The following is a 15,079-nucleotide window of genomic DNA, read 5'->3' as shown; positions in this document are numbered from 1 at the left end:
ACTCGAGGGCCTATCTCCAAACTTGCAGCCTATCGTTAACTCCGCTCCTCTCGTCAATCAATACTATGTCGTCTGCGAATAACATACACCACGACACCTCCCATTAGATATGTCGTGTCAATTCATCTCTCACTAAGGCAAGTAGGAACGGGCTAAGTGCTGCTTCCTGGTGCAACTCCATCACGACTGAAAGATGTTCTGAATCACCTCCCATTGTTCTTACCCGAGTCTTGACTCCATCATACATGTCCTTAATTGCCCTAATATAGGCCACAAGTACACCTCTAGACTCCGAACATCTCCAAAGGACCTCCCTAGGGATTTTATCGTACGCCTTTTTCTGGTCAATGAACACCAAATGTAAGTCTCTCTTTCTGTCCCTATACTGCCCCAACAATCTCCTTACAAAATGAATAGCTTCTGTAGTTGATCGCCCAAACCTTCTCAATTTCTAAGAGTGCTCCCAAAACATAAACTAAGGCACTATGGCCCTTTGTTTGAATATGTGGAACAGTGTGTGTGTGTGTATATATTGCTCACTGACCTCTTTCTGTAAAGCTGTGAAACAGTATGTATATGTCTCATGGGTCTCTATCTGTAAAATCGTAATAGTTGGCTAATTAGCCCTTTTCCAAATCATACTCTGTGGCTCAATAGCCTATAATGTATGTGGCTCAACATCCTAAAATATTTGTAACATCATTTTATAAACATTAAGTAAGAAAACCTGTTAGAAATATCTTGGAAAATCCGTTATAAAGGAGCATGAACTTAACTGATATCTAGACCCGTCGAATATTATCTACAGGAAACTCATAGAACTTACTGAAACTTGGAACTTTAGAATATCTATAGAAGTACGTGAAGTCATAAAAAGACCTGAAACTGATAGGCCCTGGAGGCACTTGTTCGTATATAAACGTACGCGAACTCATAGAAGAGTTTCTGGAACTGCTAGGCCATGAAGGCCATAAGAACCATTTTTTTTTTTTTGAAACTGGTACTATTGTATTCCTCAGCATTAAATGTATGCTGGCCACTTCCAAAAAATTTGCAGAAACAGAAAGTAAAGAAAAAACAAATTTACAGAGCTCCTAAAAATTCTACTAGGCCATCTACTTGTTCTTCTTCCTCTATACAAATTTCTTTACACCAAAAATATAAACACACGATACAATTCCATTTCACTTTATGGATGGAATTGAGTTTGTCTTCAAAGCATCTGTCATTCCTTTCCTTCCAAACAGCCCACCAAATGCAAGACGGTATAATCCTCCACCACTTCTTCTGGCTCTTACTGCTGCCCCTTTTAATCTAGCAGCTCATCAAGTCAGCAGTATGTTCTCGCATAGTCCAGTTGACCTTTGTAAGATTAAAGAACATAGCCCATAATTGAGCAGTAAATTTGCAGTGGAGGAATAAATGATTGTTGGTCTCTCCAGTTTCATTGCATAGAAAACACCTAGTGACAACTGGCATACCCTTCTTCTGAAGAACTTCATGAGTGAGGCAGGCCCTTTTGACCACCAACCATGTGAAACATTTCACCTTTGTAGGTGTCATACTCTTCCAGATGTTCTTCCATATCCTTGATCATCCTCCACCCTCTACATTGTTCTCCTTCTTGTAGATCTTGTTGAGTGGAAGGCCATAAGAAACTTGTACACCTGGAAGGACACTTTTATACTTTTAGACCTTTCTCGTTTAAAATCCAACGACGTGACTATCTTTCAATCCGTAAGAGACATGACCTCAAGACGCATATGAGTAAACTTGTTCAAGCCTAAAGGTGGAACTAATCTTTCAATATCTTGCAATATAGCTTCGAGAGGCATATAAAAGAATTCACTCAAGTTTAAGGGTGGATCTATACCAGCACCAGTCCCGTAGGAACTAAACACCTTATAACGCTCTTATCGTAAGAAGTATACGAGTTCTAGCATAAAGAGCTAACATAGAACTTCTGGAATTCTAAGGTATAGCATGTACAAATGACTATCAATTCACATATGAACACATCTAGGTCCTTCGGGAGATCACATCAAACATATGAAACTCTATATCTAGGAAACTAATAGGTATTCCAAAATTAAGGTGTTTAGCCTTATATACTTGGTTCCCAATCTTTCGAATGACTATGACGAGTCAATCCTTTCGGAGTACGCTCAATCTGTTAAAGACGAGGACTAATATCAACATAACAACATCCCAACATCATGCTTTGTCTATACGACAAGTTGTTAAACAATCGGAGAGCGACGAGCTCCCGAGACATACAATTCATTGGTGTAGTCCCCGCCCAACCTTCTTTTAACCACATACAAGCTCCATACACAGCTAAACAACTTCTCCCGCACCTCATAACATACAAATCAGCCGCTTAACCCACTTTACAAACTAATATAACTTGAACTCCTGGCTTCCGATCACCATTCTGTGAGTTCTTACCGAAAACATACTAGAAATGTTCGTCCGAACTTGCAAACGAAGCTAGGAAATAAATCTTATGTCAACAAGTGGAGATACCAACTCTTTTCTTGAATTCCCCAAGAACAAGGCCTTTCTTCTACAACTCAAGAGGAGACCTAGGTGAGATTCACCATCTTCCATGGATGCTAGAACTAGAAGGGAGATTAGATGCTTACGTTGAGGATCCTTGGTGATGGATATGAGAACTAGAGAATATTCTGCCCAAATTTCCCAATGGAAATGTCTCAAATGAGATCCCAACTCACAACTTTTAACATATAACCTCCCCACCGACTCCACCATTCAATGAGGTGCGTTGGCCCTCGCAACAATGGTGAAGAACAAGCACTGCGGAGGGAAATCATACACTGCAAGTATGGCGAGGCTAGTCCTTGCAAACATGGTATCTAACACTTATAGGGTTGGAGTGTGGAGATCCATTAGAACATTATGACCAAAGCTAGAAGTGAACCTAAGGTTGGAAATGGTAGAAGGACTCAGTTTTGAAGGATGTCTAGAATGACCAGGATTCCTTGAGGGAATCTTTCCCTGATTTGTTAGCCTTATGCAACAATCAATGGGGTTGGAGTGTGGAGATCCATTAGAACATTATGACCAAAGCTAGAAGTGAACCTAAGGTTGGAAATGGTAGAAGGACTCAGTTTTGAAGGATGTCTGGAATGACCAGGATTCCTTGAGGGAATCTTTCCCTGATTTGTTTGCCTTATGCAACAATCCAGATGTCACCGTGAATGAATGCATGCCGCTTACGAATGGTATCTCTTTTTTTTTTTTTTTTTTTTTCTGAAGATGCTTGAATGACTGGGAGGTGGAGAGACTGGCTAAATGCTGAAGAAAACAGATGGCTTCAAAGGCATCTCACCTGACCCTGACACAATTAGGTGGAAAGACATAGCAAGGATGTGATCTTCTCAGTCAACAGGGCATATAAAAGGGGAAACAGTGAGCAAACTGGGGGAATCATAGATCCTTGAAAAAACATCTGGAAATTCCTGACACCAATCAAAGTAAAATGCTTTACATGGTTGGTAGTTGGGAGAGCTTGTCTTACCCATGCAGTGTTGCAGAGAGTGTTGCAGAGAAAGTGATTCCAATTAGTTTCCAGATGCTTACATTGCAAAGAATCAGAGGAGACAAATAGACACCTGTTCCTTCATTGCAAATTTACAGCACAAATATTGGCAATTTTCCTTAGCCTCCCAGAGGTTAAGTGGACCATGCCTGAGCACACAGTAGACCTGCTACCAAAATGGGAGGAAGCAAGAGCCGAAGAAGTGGTGGAGGATAATCCCCTCCTGTATTTGGTGGACTGTGTGGAGGGAGAGGAATGAGAAATGTTTTGAAGATAGGTCCAATTCTATTCAGAAAAAGGGAGAGGAAGCAAGAGCCAGAAGAAGTAGTGGGCAATAATCCTCTCCTGCATTTGGTGGACTGTGTGGAGGGAGAGGAATGGGAGATGTTCTGAAGATAGTTCCAATTCTATTCAGAAAGTTAAATGGAATTACATTTTATCTTTTTATTATTGGTGTAAAGTACAATGTATAGAGGAAACAGAACAACTTGTAGATTTTCTAGGAGCTCTGTAAGTATGTTTCTGTCTTTCTTACTTTGCTCTTTTTTTTTTTTTTTTTTTGAGGGTCTCCATCAAGTATGCTGGAGGAATACAACATTACCAGTGTTTTTTAAATACAGTTGTATTTAGATGACACTAAGGTAATAGTTTTATTAAAAAAGGCACTAACAAAGTGCTGAAAAGATATGTATATTAGCTGCTCAAATAGGAACGACAGTATTGTATTCTTTTTCTATTCCTGTACGGCCTCCAAGAAATCTATCGTGCATTCATTTTCATTTAAAAATTTCTTCTTTACACCAAAATGATAATGACAACAAACAATTCATTTTGATCTTCTGTATGGATCTTTGCTTGTTTTCTTAACACCTTGAGTTCTTTTCCCTCCATATTGTCCACCAGATACTCGCAATGGTGGTGGTCCACCACTTCGCTTGGCTTTTATTCATGTTTGGTTGATCCAAACAATTCAAAAGCTAATAGGGGTTGTTTGGCATAATACTGTGAGAGGTAATGGTGCAATGCAAATACAAATGAGCGAAAGTTTTTACCTTTTCCACACATAAATAACATCTTGGACGTAATTTAGTTCCTCTCCTTTGTAAGTGCTCATGCTACCAACCATGTAAACATGTAACTTTCTAGGGAGCTTTTGACTTCCAGATCTTCTTAGACAGTTAAAACACATTTCTAAAGCAGTTATGCAACATTAGAAATCATGATTTTAAGAATACAAGCAATCAAGGGGTTAAGATCTTCACTTGCCTCGTATCCAAGCTAAGTGTGCAGATTCTCTACTGGTTCCCGTGTCCAATCTCTGTGGAATGCCCCCAATGTACGCAAAACATTCAATAATAGAGTCAATTACCCTTATAGGATTCACCTCATAAATTTAAGTGTCATAAAAGTCAACCCGTGGTCAGCGGGGTCGAATCTTGGACCCGATGCATTTTCGGATTACCCGTAATTCAGTGAATCCAATGCTATAGATCAATCCCACGTCAAATCTCCTCCAATTCGATAGCCAAAGTTCTCTTCTTTATTTCTCTCTCGCTGTTTCTCACGTAAGGAAAGCTTCCTGTGAAGAAGCTTATTTTTCCTTTCGCTGCTTTAGTGCTTTACTAAAAGCTTCAGACAACCCAAACCATTTTCCCTTTGCTTTACACGTGGGCCTTCTTAGCCCAATTGCATCTCTTCTCTATATTTTTTTTTCTTGCTTTCTTTTTGTTTTATCTAAAATGCCCCCTATATTTTTGGAATATTACAAGATGCTATGTTCCTGTTTTCAGTTATACTCCTATATCTGATCCAGAAGCCAATGGATACTTTGATCTGTTAATTAAGGTATCCTTTTAGTATTCCTACATTATATTACCTTACTCCTGATCTAACTGGTAGAACATTTTCCTTAACTTGCTTTTCTTTTACAATGTTTTTTGGAAACTTTATACAAATTGTAGGTTTATCCAGAAGGGAAAATGAGCCAGCATTTTGCAAGCTTAAAACCGGGCGATGTACTTGCAGTGAAAGGGTCCGTTATACAACATAGTACATTCTAGCAGAGATTATTTCTTTTGTAATTTTATTGTTCTTGTTTAGTTTACAAGTCAACGATGGCGTTCTATTTGTGCAGGCCCATTGAGAAATTGCGTTACAGTCCAAACATGAAGAAACATATAGGCATGGTAAGAGCTGTGACACTGCAATTTAGAAGTATTACAGTATGATTAGGTTGAGACTCTAATTCATGGTAAGATTAGGAAGTTATGTAGAAATTACTAACTTTGTTGGGATGAGTTTTGAGCAAGCAGACTACTCTGCGGATTTAGTGCTTTCAATTGAATAGCACTTATTTCTGCTGTGTCCTCCCCTTTATTATGCTTGTTAACGAAGTAAATAATGCAGAGGAAGTACTGTACTTGCTAAAAGTTGAAATCAGTGGAAGGCATGTTGTTCATGTTCATATTCTCCAGCTTAGAATACATGGCATCCTTTAGGCCATATTCAGTAAACAATTATGTCACAAATACATGGAACTCATGCTGATTACAAGAGGAGTCAGATGTGAAACTTGTGAAGAAGAGGAATTAATCTTCCATACAAACAGAAAAAGGTAACTGTGAAGAGGAGGAAAGCATAAAACCCAAAAAAAAAAAAAAAGTGTTTATAATAGTTATGCAGACAAAGAAAAAGAGTCTTATCTAATAGTAGTTTGATTTATGTACTTGGGGCAAAGTATGTTACATGTACGCCGAGTCAATCATAGTTGTTAACCGGTGAAGTTACCTTAATAGGGGTGTCAAATGGGCGGGTTGGGTCAGAATTTGGACCGGTCAAAATGGACTAAGTTAATAAATGCGATGGTCATTAACCCGCCCAAAGGTTACTTGGGTTGAAATGGGCTGAACGATGGGTCATAAGCCAAGGGGCCCAACTCTTACCAAGTTTTGATTTCTTTGTTTATTTTCATTATTTGTTCAATAACCTAATATACTAATATCAAACAAAGTAAAGTTTTGAAAAATGTTTTGACTAGGATTTTCATTGGTCAATTTGGGCTACATATCAGCCCAACTCTTAGATGGGCTGAATAGGGTGGGTCACAATGGCTAAGCTAATAAATGAGTGGGTCATTTTGGCGGGTTGTGGGCAGATCATGTTTTTTATGAGCTACTTTTGCCATCACTATACCTGTTGTCAAATTAAGCCGTTAATGAGAAACAACAATTCCTGCCGATAATTGCCTTTTATTTTTTTCGATAACGGCGGTGCCTGTAATAACCTATTTTAAGAACTATTTGTTAAGTCTAGTTATACGCTGCTTGTAAATAACAAAACTCAAACTTTACTTGTGAATGATCGTGTGTTGATGACTTAACAATATCCTGAACTCTAGGATCTCTCTGCTAGATAAAGCTTGTATTGTGAACATGAGCATTAAGGTTCTTTTGATTGAAATATGCAGGTGTTATTTAGCTTTATCAGGTTCCAGTGATTATTTTAATAAAATTTCTTTACCTAGTGCGAGCATAGTTTTAATTAAGAATTTCACTATCTGTACAATACTCAATAGATATTTCTATCAGATACCTGTTGGGGATGAATTATATTGTGCATCCATTCATGTGTATCTGGTCTAAATAAAATAGAATTTGAACTCATTCTTCCAATGCCAGATTGCAGGGGGCAGTGGCATCACTCCAATGCTCCAGGTGATAGAGGCCATTCTTAAGAACCCTGATGATAATACTCAGGTATGTTAATTGATCCAATATTTTTGTGCATTTGTCATCCACAAGTCAGTAATGTTAGGGGTGTGCATCACTTTGGCGCTAACCAAGTAAATCAACCGGATTGTGAAAGTCTTTCAGTTTCTACAGTTGGGTTTTTCACTTTCACGATTTTGATTTTTCGGGTTCTAAGTTGAAAAGACCGTAAACTTTACAAAAAAGATTCCTGTTTAGTTTTCTAAAATAATTTATCTAAATATTAGATCTATCATTTTTAATTTTTAATATTAGTCTTTGATTGGAGAATGTGCGGCAGTTAATTTCTACAAATTTAAGGCAAACAAAGTTTTTTTTTGTAGCATGAAGCAATCAATTATGTCCAAAAGAGGCCCAAGCTGAAAACCAAATTGATAGTATATCGGTTCAGTTATCCATTTACCTATCTATTGAGTGAACTTAAATTGAACTTGTTTAATTCAAAACCAACTGAACTGATCGAATTTGACACCCAGTTGGAAAGATGCACTTTGCTGGCAGCATTTGGCGCTGATGTATTCTTAGCTAGATTTCCTTTATTAACGTGTAAACATCTCATGGTCTTTTTTTTTTCTTTCAGGTCTCGTTGGTTTATGCTAATGTGTCACCTGATGACATACTGCTAAAGAAGAAACTTGATGTACTTGCAGCCACCCACCTGAATCTCAAGGTAGTAACAGAGTTTAATACGAAATATTGTTCTTCTTCCCTCTTTTTCCTGATTAAAATCAACATGTTCTCTATGGAAATATCCAGGTATTTTACACTGTAGATAATCCAACCAATGATTGGAGAGGCGGTATAGGTTACGTATCGAAGGACATGGTTGTGAAAGGACTACCTCTGCCTGGTGATGATACACTTATCCTTGTAAGTTTCTGTAAGAGGCTTAATTGTCAGTACCTCAAAGGCCAGTCTGTTCAAATTTTTGTATGAAAGCTTCATCCCATGCTCCTTTAAAGCACTCTAAGTTCTTGATGGCTTTGAGAGAAAAATTGAGTACCAACAATCTCATGAAAAACATTGTAGACATAAAGGATATTCATCGACTCAGAGTTGGACTAGTGGTAATGGTGGGGAAAAAAGGTTTTAGCTGCTGATTTAGCTAAAACCGGCGAGAAAACGAGCATAGCGGTGAATAGGCCTAGGCGTCAAGAGCGAGCTAAGCCCAACCGAGGTTCGTACAACACCGAGCTGAGCTTTGTTAAAAAGTATAACTGAGCTTGAGCTTGAATTAGCTCTTTACCGTTTAGTTCCGGGTAGTGCTATCCTGTTAGAAATAATTAAATTCATAATAAATTTGTCAATTAAGGAAAATATAACATTACTAGTTTAAATTGGTAATTGCATCCAGGGGTGATTAAATTATATACATTATTAGTTTAAATTAGAACTCAAATTCAAATGAGGTTAACTTAAAGTTGAATATTGAGTAGTACTTTCGGGCAAAAAGTAAAAATCAGGCAACAATAAATTCTATTTTTTTTGTACAATATGATTTTTTTTTAATTTTAATTCCTAAATTCAAAATTTTAATTGCATGCCGTACCACCCATAAAGTAGTCTTAAATGATATATATAAAAAATGTAATTACATTGAATTAATTAAAGAAGTACAAAATTATAAATTTATTAAATTAATTAATATTGTTAAATGGGAAAAGGGTTAAATTTGCCTCATTACTATGCGAAAATGATTGATTGTACTCTCCGTTATACTAGTGATGCAAAAATACCCCTACCATTACCTAAATGGTTCAAATATACTATTGGAGGGGAGGGGTAAAATGAGTTGGGGTGCTGAGGTGGCATGCCATGTGGCGTGTACCTCATCAAAATGTCAGTGCAACGTGGGATTAGGCATCCTTGGACAGCCGTAACGGAGGAGTTAACATGCCACCTCAGCACCCCAACCCATTTTACCCCTCCCCTCCATTTGTTCTTCCACCACACGTATTTCCTTCCCCTCTACCACCTTTTCCACCATTAACACCCCCATAACCACCACTATTTATTTATCTAACGTGAAAGTGAAACTTCCTGTGAGTGTTGGTGTCTCCGGTAGTTCCTAAAGCTCCAAAGGACCTTGCAGCTGATATGAATGCATCATAAGTATAGAATCCTTTGGTAGCACATTTGGTTTCATCGCGATGCAGTAGCATTCTCTCAAACATGTCTTTACTAACAAGAGCACCAACATCTTGTGCCATTAATGCTACTGGTAGCTACAAGACACAAAACAAAACCGCTGCCCAAAACTTCATTTTTTTCTTATTTATATTTATACGAATTTGTGAAGTGCATCAAGGACGAGCATGGCAAAGTATTGGTAGAGGAGACTCTCATTAGACGGAGATGGCAGTCATACTTCTCCAAACTCTTAAATGAAGAAGGGGACAGAGACATTGTGTTGGGAGGTCTAGAACATACTGGAAGGCGTCAAGATTTTGGGTATTGCAGGAGTATTAAGGTTGAGGAGGTTAAGGGTGCTGTTCGTAGGATGCGCAGGGGAAGAGCGACCGGACCTGACGAGATTCCTGGGGAATTTTGGAAGAGTGCGGGCCCGACAGGTTTGGAGTGGCTGACTAGGTTGTTTAATGTCATATTTAAGACGGCAATGATGCCTGAAGACTGGAGGTCGAGTGTAATGGTCCCTCTATACAAGAACAAGGGAGATATCCAGAGTTGCAACAACTATAGAGGTATCAAGCTACTAAGCCATACTATGAAAGTGTGGGAAAGGGTGGTGGAGATGAGGGTGAGGAAAGGCGTGTCTATTTCAGAGAATCAGTTCGGATTCATGCCGGGACGCTCAACTACAGAAGCCATCCATCTTGTGAGGAGACTGGTGGAGCAGTATAGGGAGAGGAAAAGGGACTTACACATGGTATTCATTGACCTAGAAAAGGCTTACGACAAAGTCCCAAGAGAAATCCTATGGAGATGCTTGGAGGCTAAAGGTGTACCTGTGGCGTACATTAGGGTGATCAAGGACATGTATGAGGGAGCCAAAACCAGGGTAAGGACAGTAGGAGGAGACTCAGAGCACTTTCCAGTTGTGATGGGGTTGCATCAAGGATCAGCTCTTAGTCCGTTCTTATTTGCCTTGGTGATGGATGGATTGACGCGGCAAATTCAAGGTGAGGTGCCATGGTGTATGCTTTTCGCGGATGACATAGTCCTGATCGATGAGACTCGTAGCGGAGTTAACGCTAAGCTGGAGGATTGGAGACAAACTCTGGAGTCTAAAGGGTTTAAGCTGAGTAGGACCAAGACAGAGTACTTAGAGTGTAAGTTTAGTGAAGCACCTCAGGAGGCCGGCTTGGAAGTGAGGCTTGGTACCCAAGTCATCCAGAAGAAAAGTAGTTTCAAGTATCTTGGGTCTATTATGCAAGGCAGCGGGGAGATTGACGATGATGTCACACATCGTATTGGGGCAGGGTGGATGAAATGGAGGCTTGCTTCCGGAGTGCTATGTGACAAGAAGGTGCCACCACAACTTAAGGGAAAGTTCTACAAAGTGGTGGTTAGACCGACTATGTTGTATGGGGCGGAGTGTTGGCCAGTTAAGGTTTCTCACGTTCAAAAGATGAAAGTTGCTGAGATGAGAATGTTGAGATGGATGTGTGGCCACACCAGGAGTGACAGGATTAGGAATGAGGATATTCGGGACAAGGTGGGAGTGGCCTCGGTGGAAGACAAGATGCGAGAAGCGAGATTGAGATGGTTTGGGCATGTGAAGAGGAGAGACACGGATGCCCCAGTGCGGAGGTGTGAGAGGTTGGCCATGGATGGTTTCAGACGAGGTAGGGGTAGGCCAAAGAAGTATTGGGGAGAGGTAATTAGACACGACATGGCGCAGTTACAGCTTACCGAGGACATGACCTTAGATAGGAGGGTTTGGAGGACCCATATTAGGGTAGAAGGCTCGTAGATAGTCTCATTACCCTGCCTTATTAATAGTCGCATTATCGTAGTATAATTTCTTGTGCTCTAATTTATGCTATTATGCTATTATCTGTTATTTCCTGTGCTTTGATTATTCTATGTTATCTGTGTCGCTTGCGTTACTTCATTTCCATATCGCTTTGAATCTCTTAGCCGTATCTGACCTCTTTTTATGTTTTTATTGAGTCGAGGGTCTCTCGGAAACAGCCATCCTACCTTGGTAGGAGTAAGGTCTGCGTACACTCTACCCTCCCCAGACCCCACGTTGTGGGATTTCACTGGGTTGTTGTTGTTGTTGTTGTTGTGTGATTTGGGAGTTAAAGTGTGGTTGGTAATACCCAGAGCAGACTAGTGAATGGGTGTGAAGACTTTTCAATTAGATTGTTGCCGGAAATTAATATTCGATATGGCTGTTTAATTCAAACACTTCCACTTGTGTTTTGAGTATGATATTTGCTTACACAATAGGTCATGTTACACATATTAGTGGTGGCCAGGGTGGAGGAGAAGGAAATGCTAGTGGTGGAAGAACAAGCAAAGGGGAGAGGTAAACTGGGTTGAGGCATTGAGGTGTCATGCCACGTGGCGTGCACCTCATCAAAATGTCAGTTCCACATGGAATTGGATGTGCACCTTGGACAGCCTTAATGGAGGAGGGGTATATTTGAACTATTTAGGTAGCGACAAGTGTATTTTTGCACCAATAGTATAACGGAGGGTAAAAATCATTTTCGCATAATAGAGGGGCAATTTGACCCTTTTCCCTTATTAAATTGACATATTGCTAACTTAACTAAGTTTAATTGATGAAATTTAATTTTAAAGTAATCATTACTTGACTAAAGCGAGCCAACCGAGCTGAATCGAGCCCGAGCTTTATCGAAAATGAGTCAAATTTTGACGGAAATCGAGCTGAGCCGAGCAGAATGCCGAGTCGGCTCGTTTCGTTGCCCACGCCTAGCGGCGAAGGGGAAATAGAGGAAGATAATTAGAAGTAGAAGCTTCGTTGGACATGCCAACAGAGTGAACTCCGAGGAGCATTGTCTCTGATTCCATTTTTCATGATTGTAACTCAACAAAGCTAAAATTACAGAAGAGGTGGAGGAGAGTAAGAAGGGATTGGCGAAGAAGAACGAAGAAAAAGGGATGGAAAGAGTAATAGATGTTTCATTCATTTTGTCGTACTCCAAATGGACCCTTACTACAGCTTATATAGAGCATAGAATTCTCTGGAAAGGAATCATGCAATTAAACACTCTGACATCTGTAATATCTTACTACTACAAAGGGTGCTAATGCATAGAAGAAATAAAGGTTGAACTAAATTGTAAGACTTTAAAAACTAACTTGGTGGCCTTTATAACAAATTAGATACAACTCTCAAGGTACTCCAGTATGTATGGTAACTTCAAGGACTATAGCTGGTAGTTGGTTTAGTATCGTAGTATTTTGCTGCTCATGATAATTTAGGGGTTAGGTTGGGGACAGCTATTGAAAAGTTGGTGATGTTGAGTGACTGGGTTAGGGCAAGTGATATGTGTTATACACTGCAAGAAGAATCACTGATTTCTGAATTTGTTTCGGAATGACTTTAAGATTTGTTATGGGAATCATCGGAACTCTCTATTGGTGTCCAGGTATGTGGCCCTCCTGGGATGATAAAACATTTATCTGGCGAAAAGCCAAATCCACGTGAGCAAGGCGAGGTACTTTATTCTATCTAGCAACACAATTTCATTTTCCTGTTTCTTAGTATTCCGTGGTTGCCTCAAACGATTTTTATGTTTGCTTTGTCACAGTTAACTGGACTACTCAAGGATGTGGGCTTCACAAAAAACATGGTTTACAAATTTTAATGAGTTTGTTAACGTTATGTTCCATTGCCTTCTATTGAATAAAAACCTTTTCTTTGGAAAAAAGCACAATCTTCTACAACATAAAGCGACGGTTTGGCGTTCATGATGTTTCCCGCAGGTCCTTGTATAGATTGTCTGAAGTGAGAAATTTTTGGAACATCTAGAAAATAATTCTAGGGCGAACATTAAAAAACTTTATATCTGTCCACACTTACTGACCTAGTAGTAACTGAATTTATGGAGGTAAATCTCTCTTTTATATCATTTTATGGTCCTTTTATAGTTTCACATGTGGACAAGAAGCAATATGGTACTGTTTTATGCTCCAACAAGAATAACAAAACGTCTTATTGATGCTAATTATGCTCCTTTTATTTTCTGTTTTTTGGCTGGAGAAGCTCCTGAAGAGTGGCCATAAACTACCTGATATGATGTTTTCTCCCATTCCCGCAAACTGTAACTGTTAGTCTGACACAAACATCATTTTCAAGATCAAATTGAAAGTTGAATAAACTAAATTACTAACTTGGTTTCATGAGAAAATTTAATTAAAGGTACTCTTCAAGAGAAATGGCGATTTGACTGGGTCAACTGAGATTAAATGAAATATGGGCCTAATTATTATAACCATTAAGAATTTGGGGGTAAGATTAGAATTTCGAATTTTTTAAAAAGATTTACCTCCTATTTTTCAATTTCAAAATTTAAGTTCTCCCTCTCCTTTTTTATCTCTTCATATTTTTTTTCCTTCTCTTCTTCTTCTTCTTCTTCTTCTTCTTCTTTCTCTTATTCTTTCTCTCTGTCATTTTTTCTCTCCTCCTCCTCATGGCGTATTCTTCTTGTTCTCCTTTTTTTGTTTTCTTATTTTATGGATCGTGTTGCTTTGACAGTAAGGATTTTGTGGATAAAATTTGAAAAAACAGAAGAAAAAACAAGCCATTAAAAAAATTTGCACAAAATTCAACAATTTTAGAAGTTGCAACAATAACTGAAATTTGTTGCAATAACTATCGATATTTGTTGCAATAACTACGAAATTTGTTGCAGCGCCTCAGTATTTGTCGAGTTGTTGCAACAATTATCGAACTTGTCGCAACAACTATGAAATTTTGTTGCAACAATTTGCCGAAGTTGTTGGATTTTCTGCAGAAGGTGAAGGTGGAAAGTGAGGTGAAGAAGGCGGAGCAGAGGGAAAGGAGACAGAAAAAGTGATGGCGGAGGAGAAGGCGGAGATAATGATAGTGGAGGAGGGAGAAGAGGATGAGGAGGTGGTGGTGGTGGCGGCGCAAGAGGTGGTGGTGGCGGTGGCGGCAGCGGCAGAGGAGGGAGGAAAGGGAGAGAGGGAGGGGGTGGGGTGAGGGGAGGTAGGGGCATTGTGTAAATAATAAAACTTGGGGGCTTTTAAAACACTTATTAAAAAAAACTTGAGTCACCCATTCCTAATTTTGAAACTAGAAAGTCACCCTTAATTAAATTTTCCTGACTTTATTTTACATGTCATAATTATTGGTACTAGTGTAAGAGTGTTTTCTGTTAACCGGGATTATTCAAACATTTCAAATGTAATTTAGTTATAAAAATTGTGATTTATAGTTATTATGTAATATTTTTTTTTTCTAAATAATAGTACCTTCCCAGAATAACTTGTCAACACTCTGAAACTAGTTATGTATCTGCCTTATAGATTCCTTTAAGTGATAATCCTTGAAATTTTAAACGAATTCATATTTAATGTTGAGCTTAGCCTCTTAAATAAACAGGTAGAGTCGAACTTCCGTTCAACCATGGGTCTGTTGATTAGTGAATGACCTTGTTAGAGAACTGCAGTGTTAAAAAGAAAAAGAAAAAAAAGGAGAACATAGAAGCATAAAGAACTTAAAGATAAATCTTGATATGCTCCGGTTTTTCGTCGACTTATAGTTGGCTCTTCTTAAGATTAAGTGTTG

The 15,079-nt window shown here is 38.9% G+C and overlaps 1 protein-coding gene across 3 annotated transcripts in view; it reads left to right on the top strand.

Annotated features, from left to right (window-relative positions):
* Positions 1-13,397, top strand: part of LOC132640968 (NADH-cytochrome b5 reductase-like protein) — a 34,182-nt gene extending 20,785 nt beyond the window's left edge. For all 3 annotated transcript variants that reach the window (XM_060357784.1, XM_060357783.1, XM_060357782.1), the window contains 8 exons: positions 5,353-5,407; positions 5,524-5,594; positions 5,697-5,748; positions 7,240-7,317; positions 7,910-7,999; positions 8,086-8,199; positions 12,915-12,983; positions 13,077-13,397. In XM_060357784.1, the coding sequence (XP_060213767.1) occupies positions 5,353-5,407; positions 5,524-5,594; positions 5,697-5,748; positions 7,240-7,317; positions 7,910-7,999; positions 8,086-8,199; positions 12,915-12,983; positions 13,077-13,133 (586 nt within the window). In that variant the 3' untranslated portion in view covers positions 13,134-13,397. The remainder of the gene's footprint in view (positions 1-5,352; positions 5,408-5,523; positions 5,595-5,696; positions 5,749-7,239; positions 7,318-7,909; positions 8,000-8,085; positions 8,200-12,914; positions 12,984-13,076) is intronic.
* Positions 13,398-15,079: the final 1,682 nt, after the last annotated feature.

Source organism: Lycium barbarum, chromosome 5, assembly GCF_019175385.1.
Source record: "Lycium barbarum isolate Lr01 chromosome 5, ASM1917538v2, whole genome shotgun sequence".
NCBI lineage: Eukaryota > Viridiplantae > Streptophyta > Magnoliopsida > Solanales > Solanaceae > Lycium > Lycium barbarum.
The sequence above is the reverse complement of the archived record's forward strand: the minus strand, read 5'-3'. Positions and strand labels throughout refer to the sequence as shown.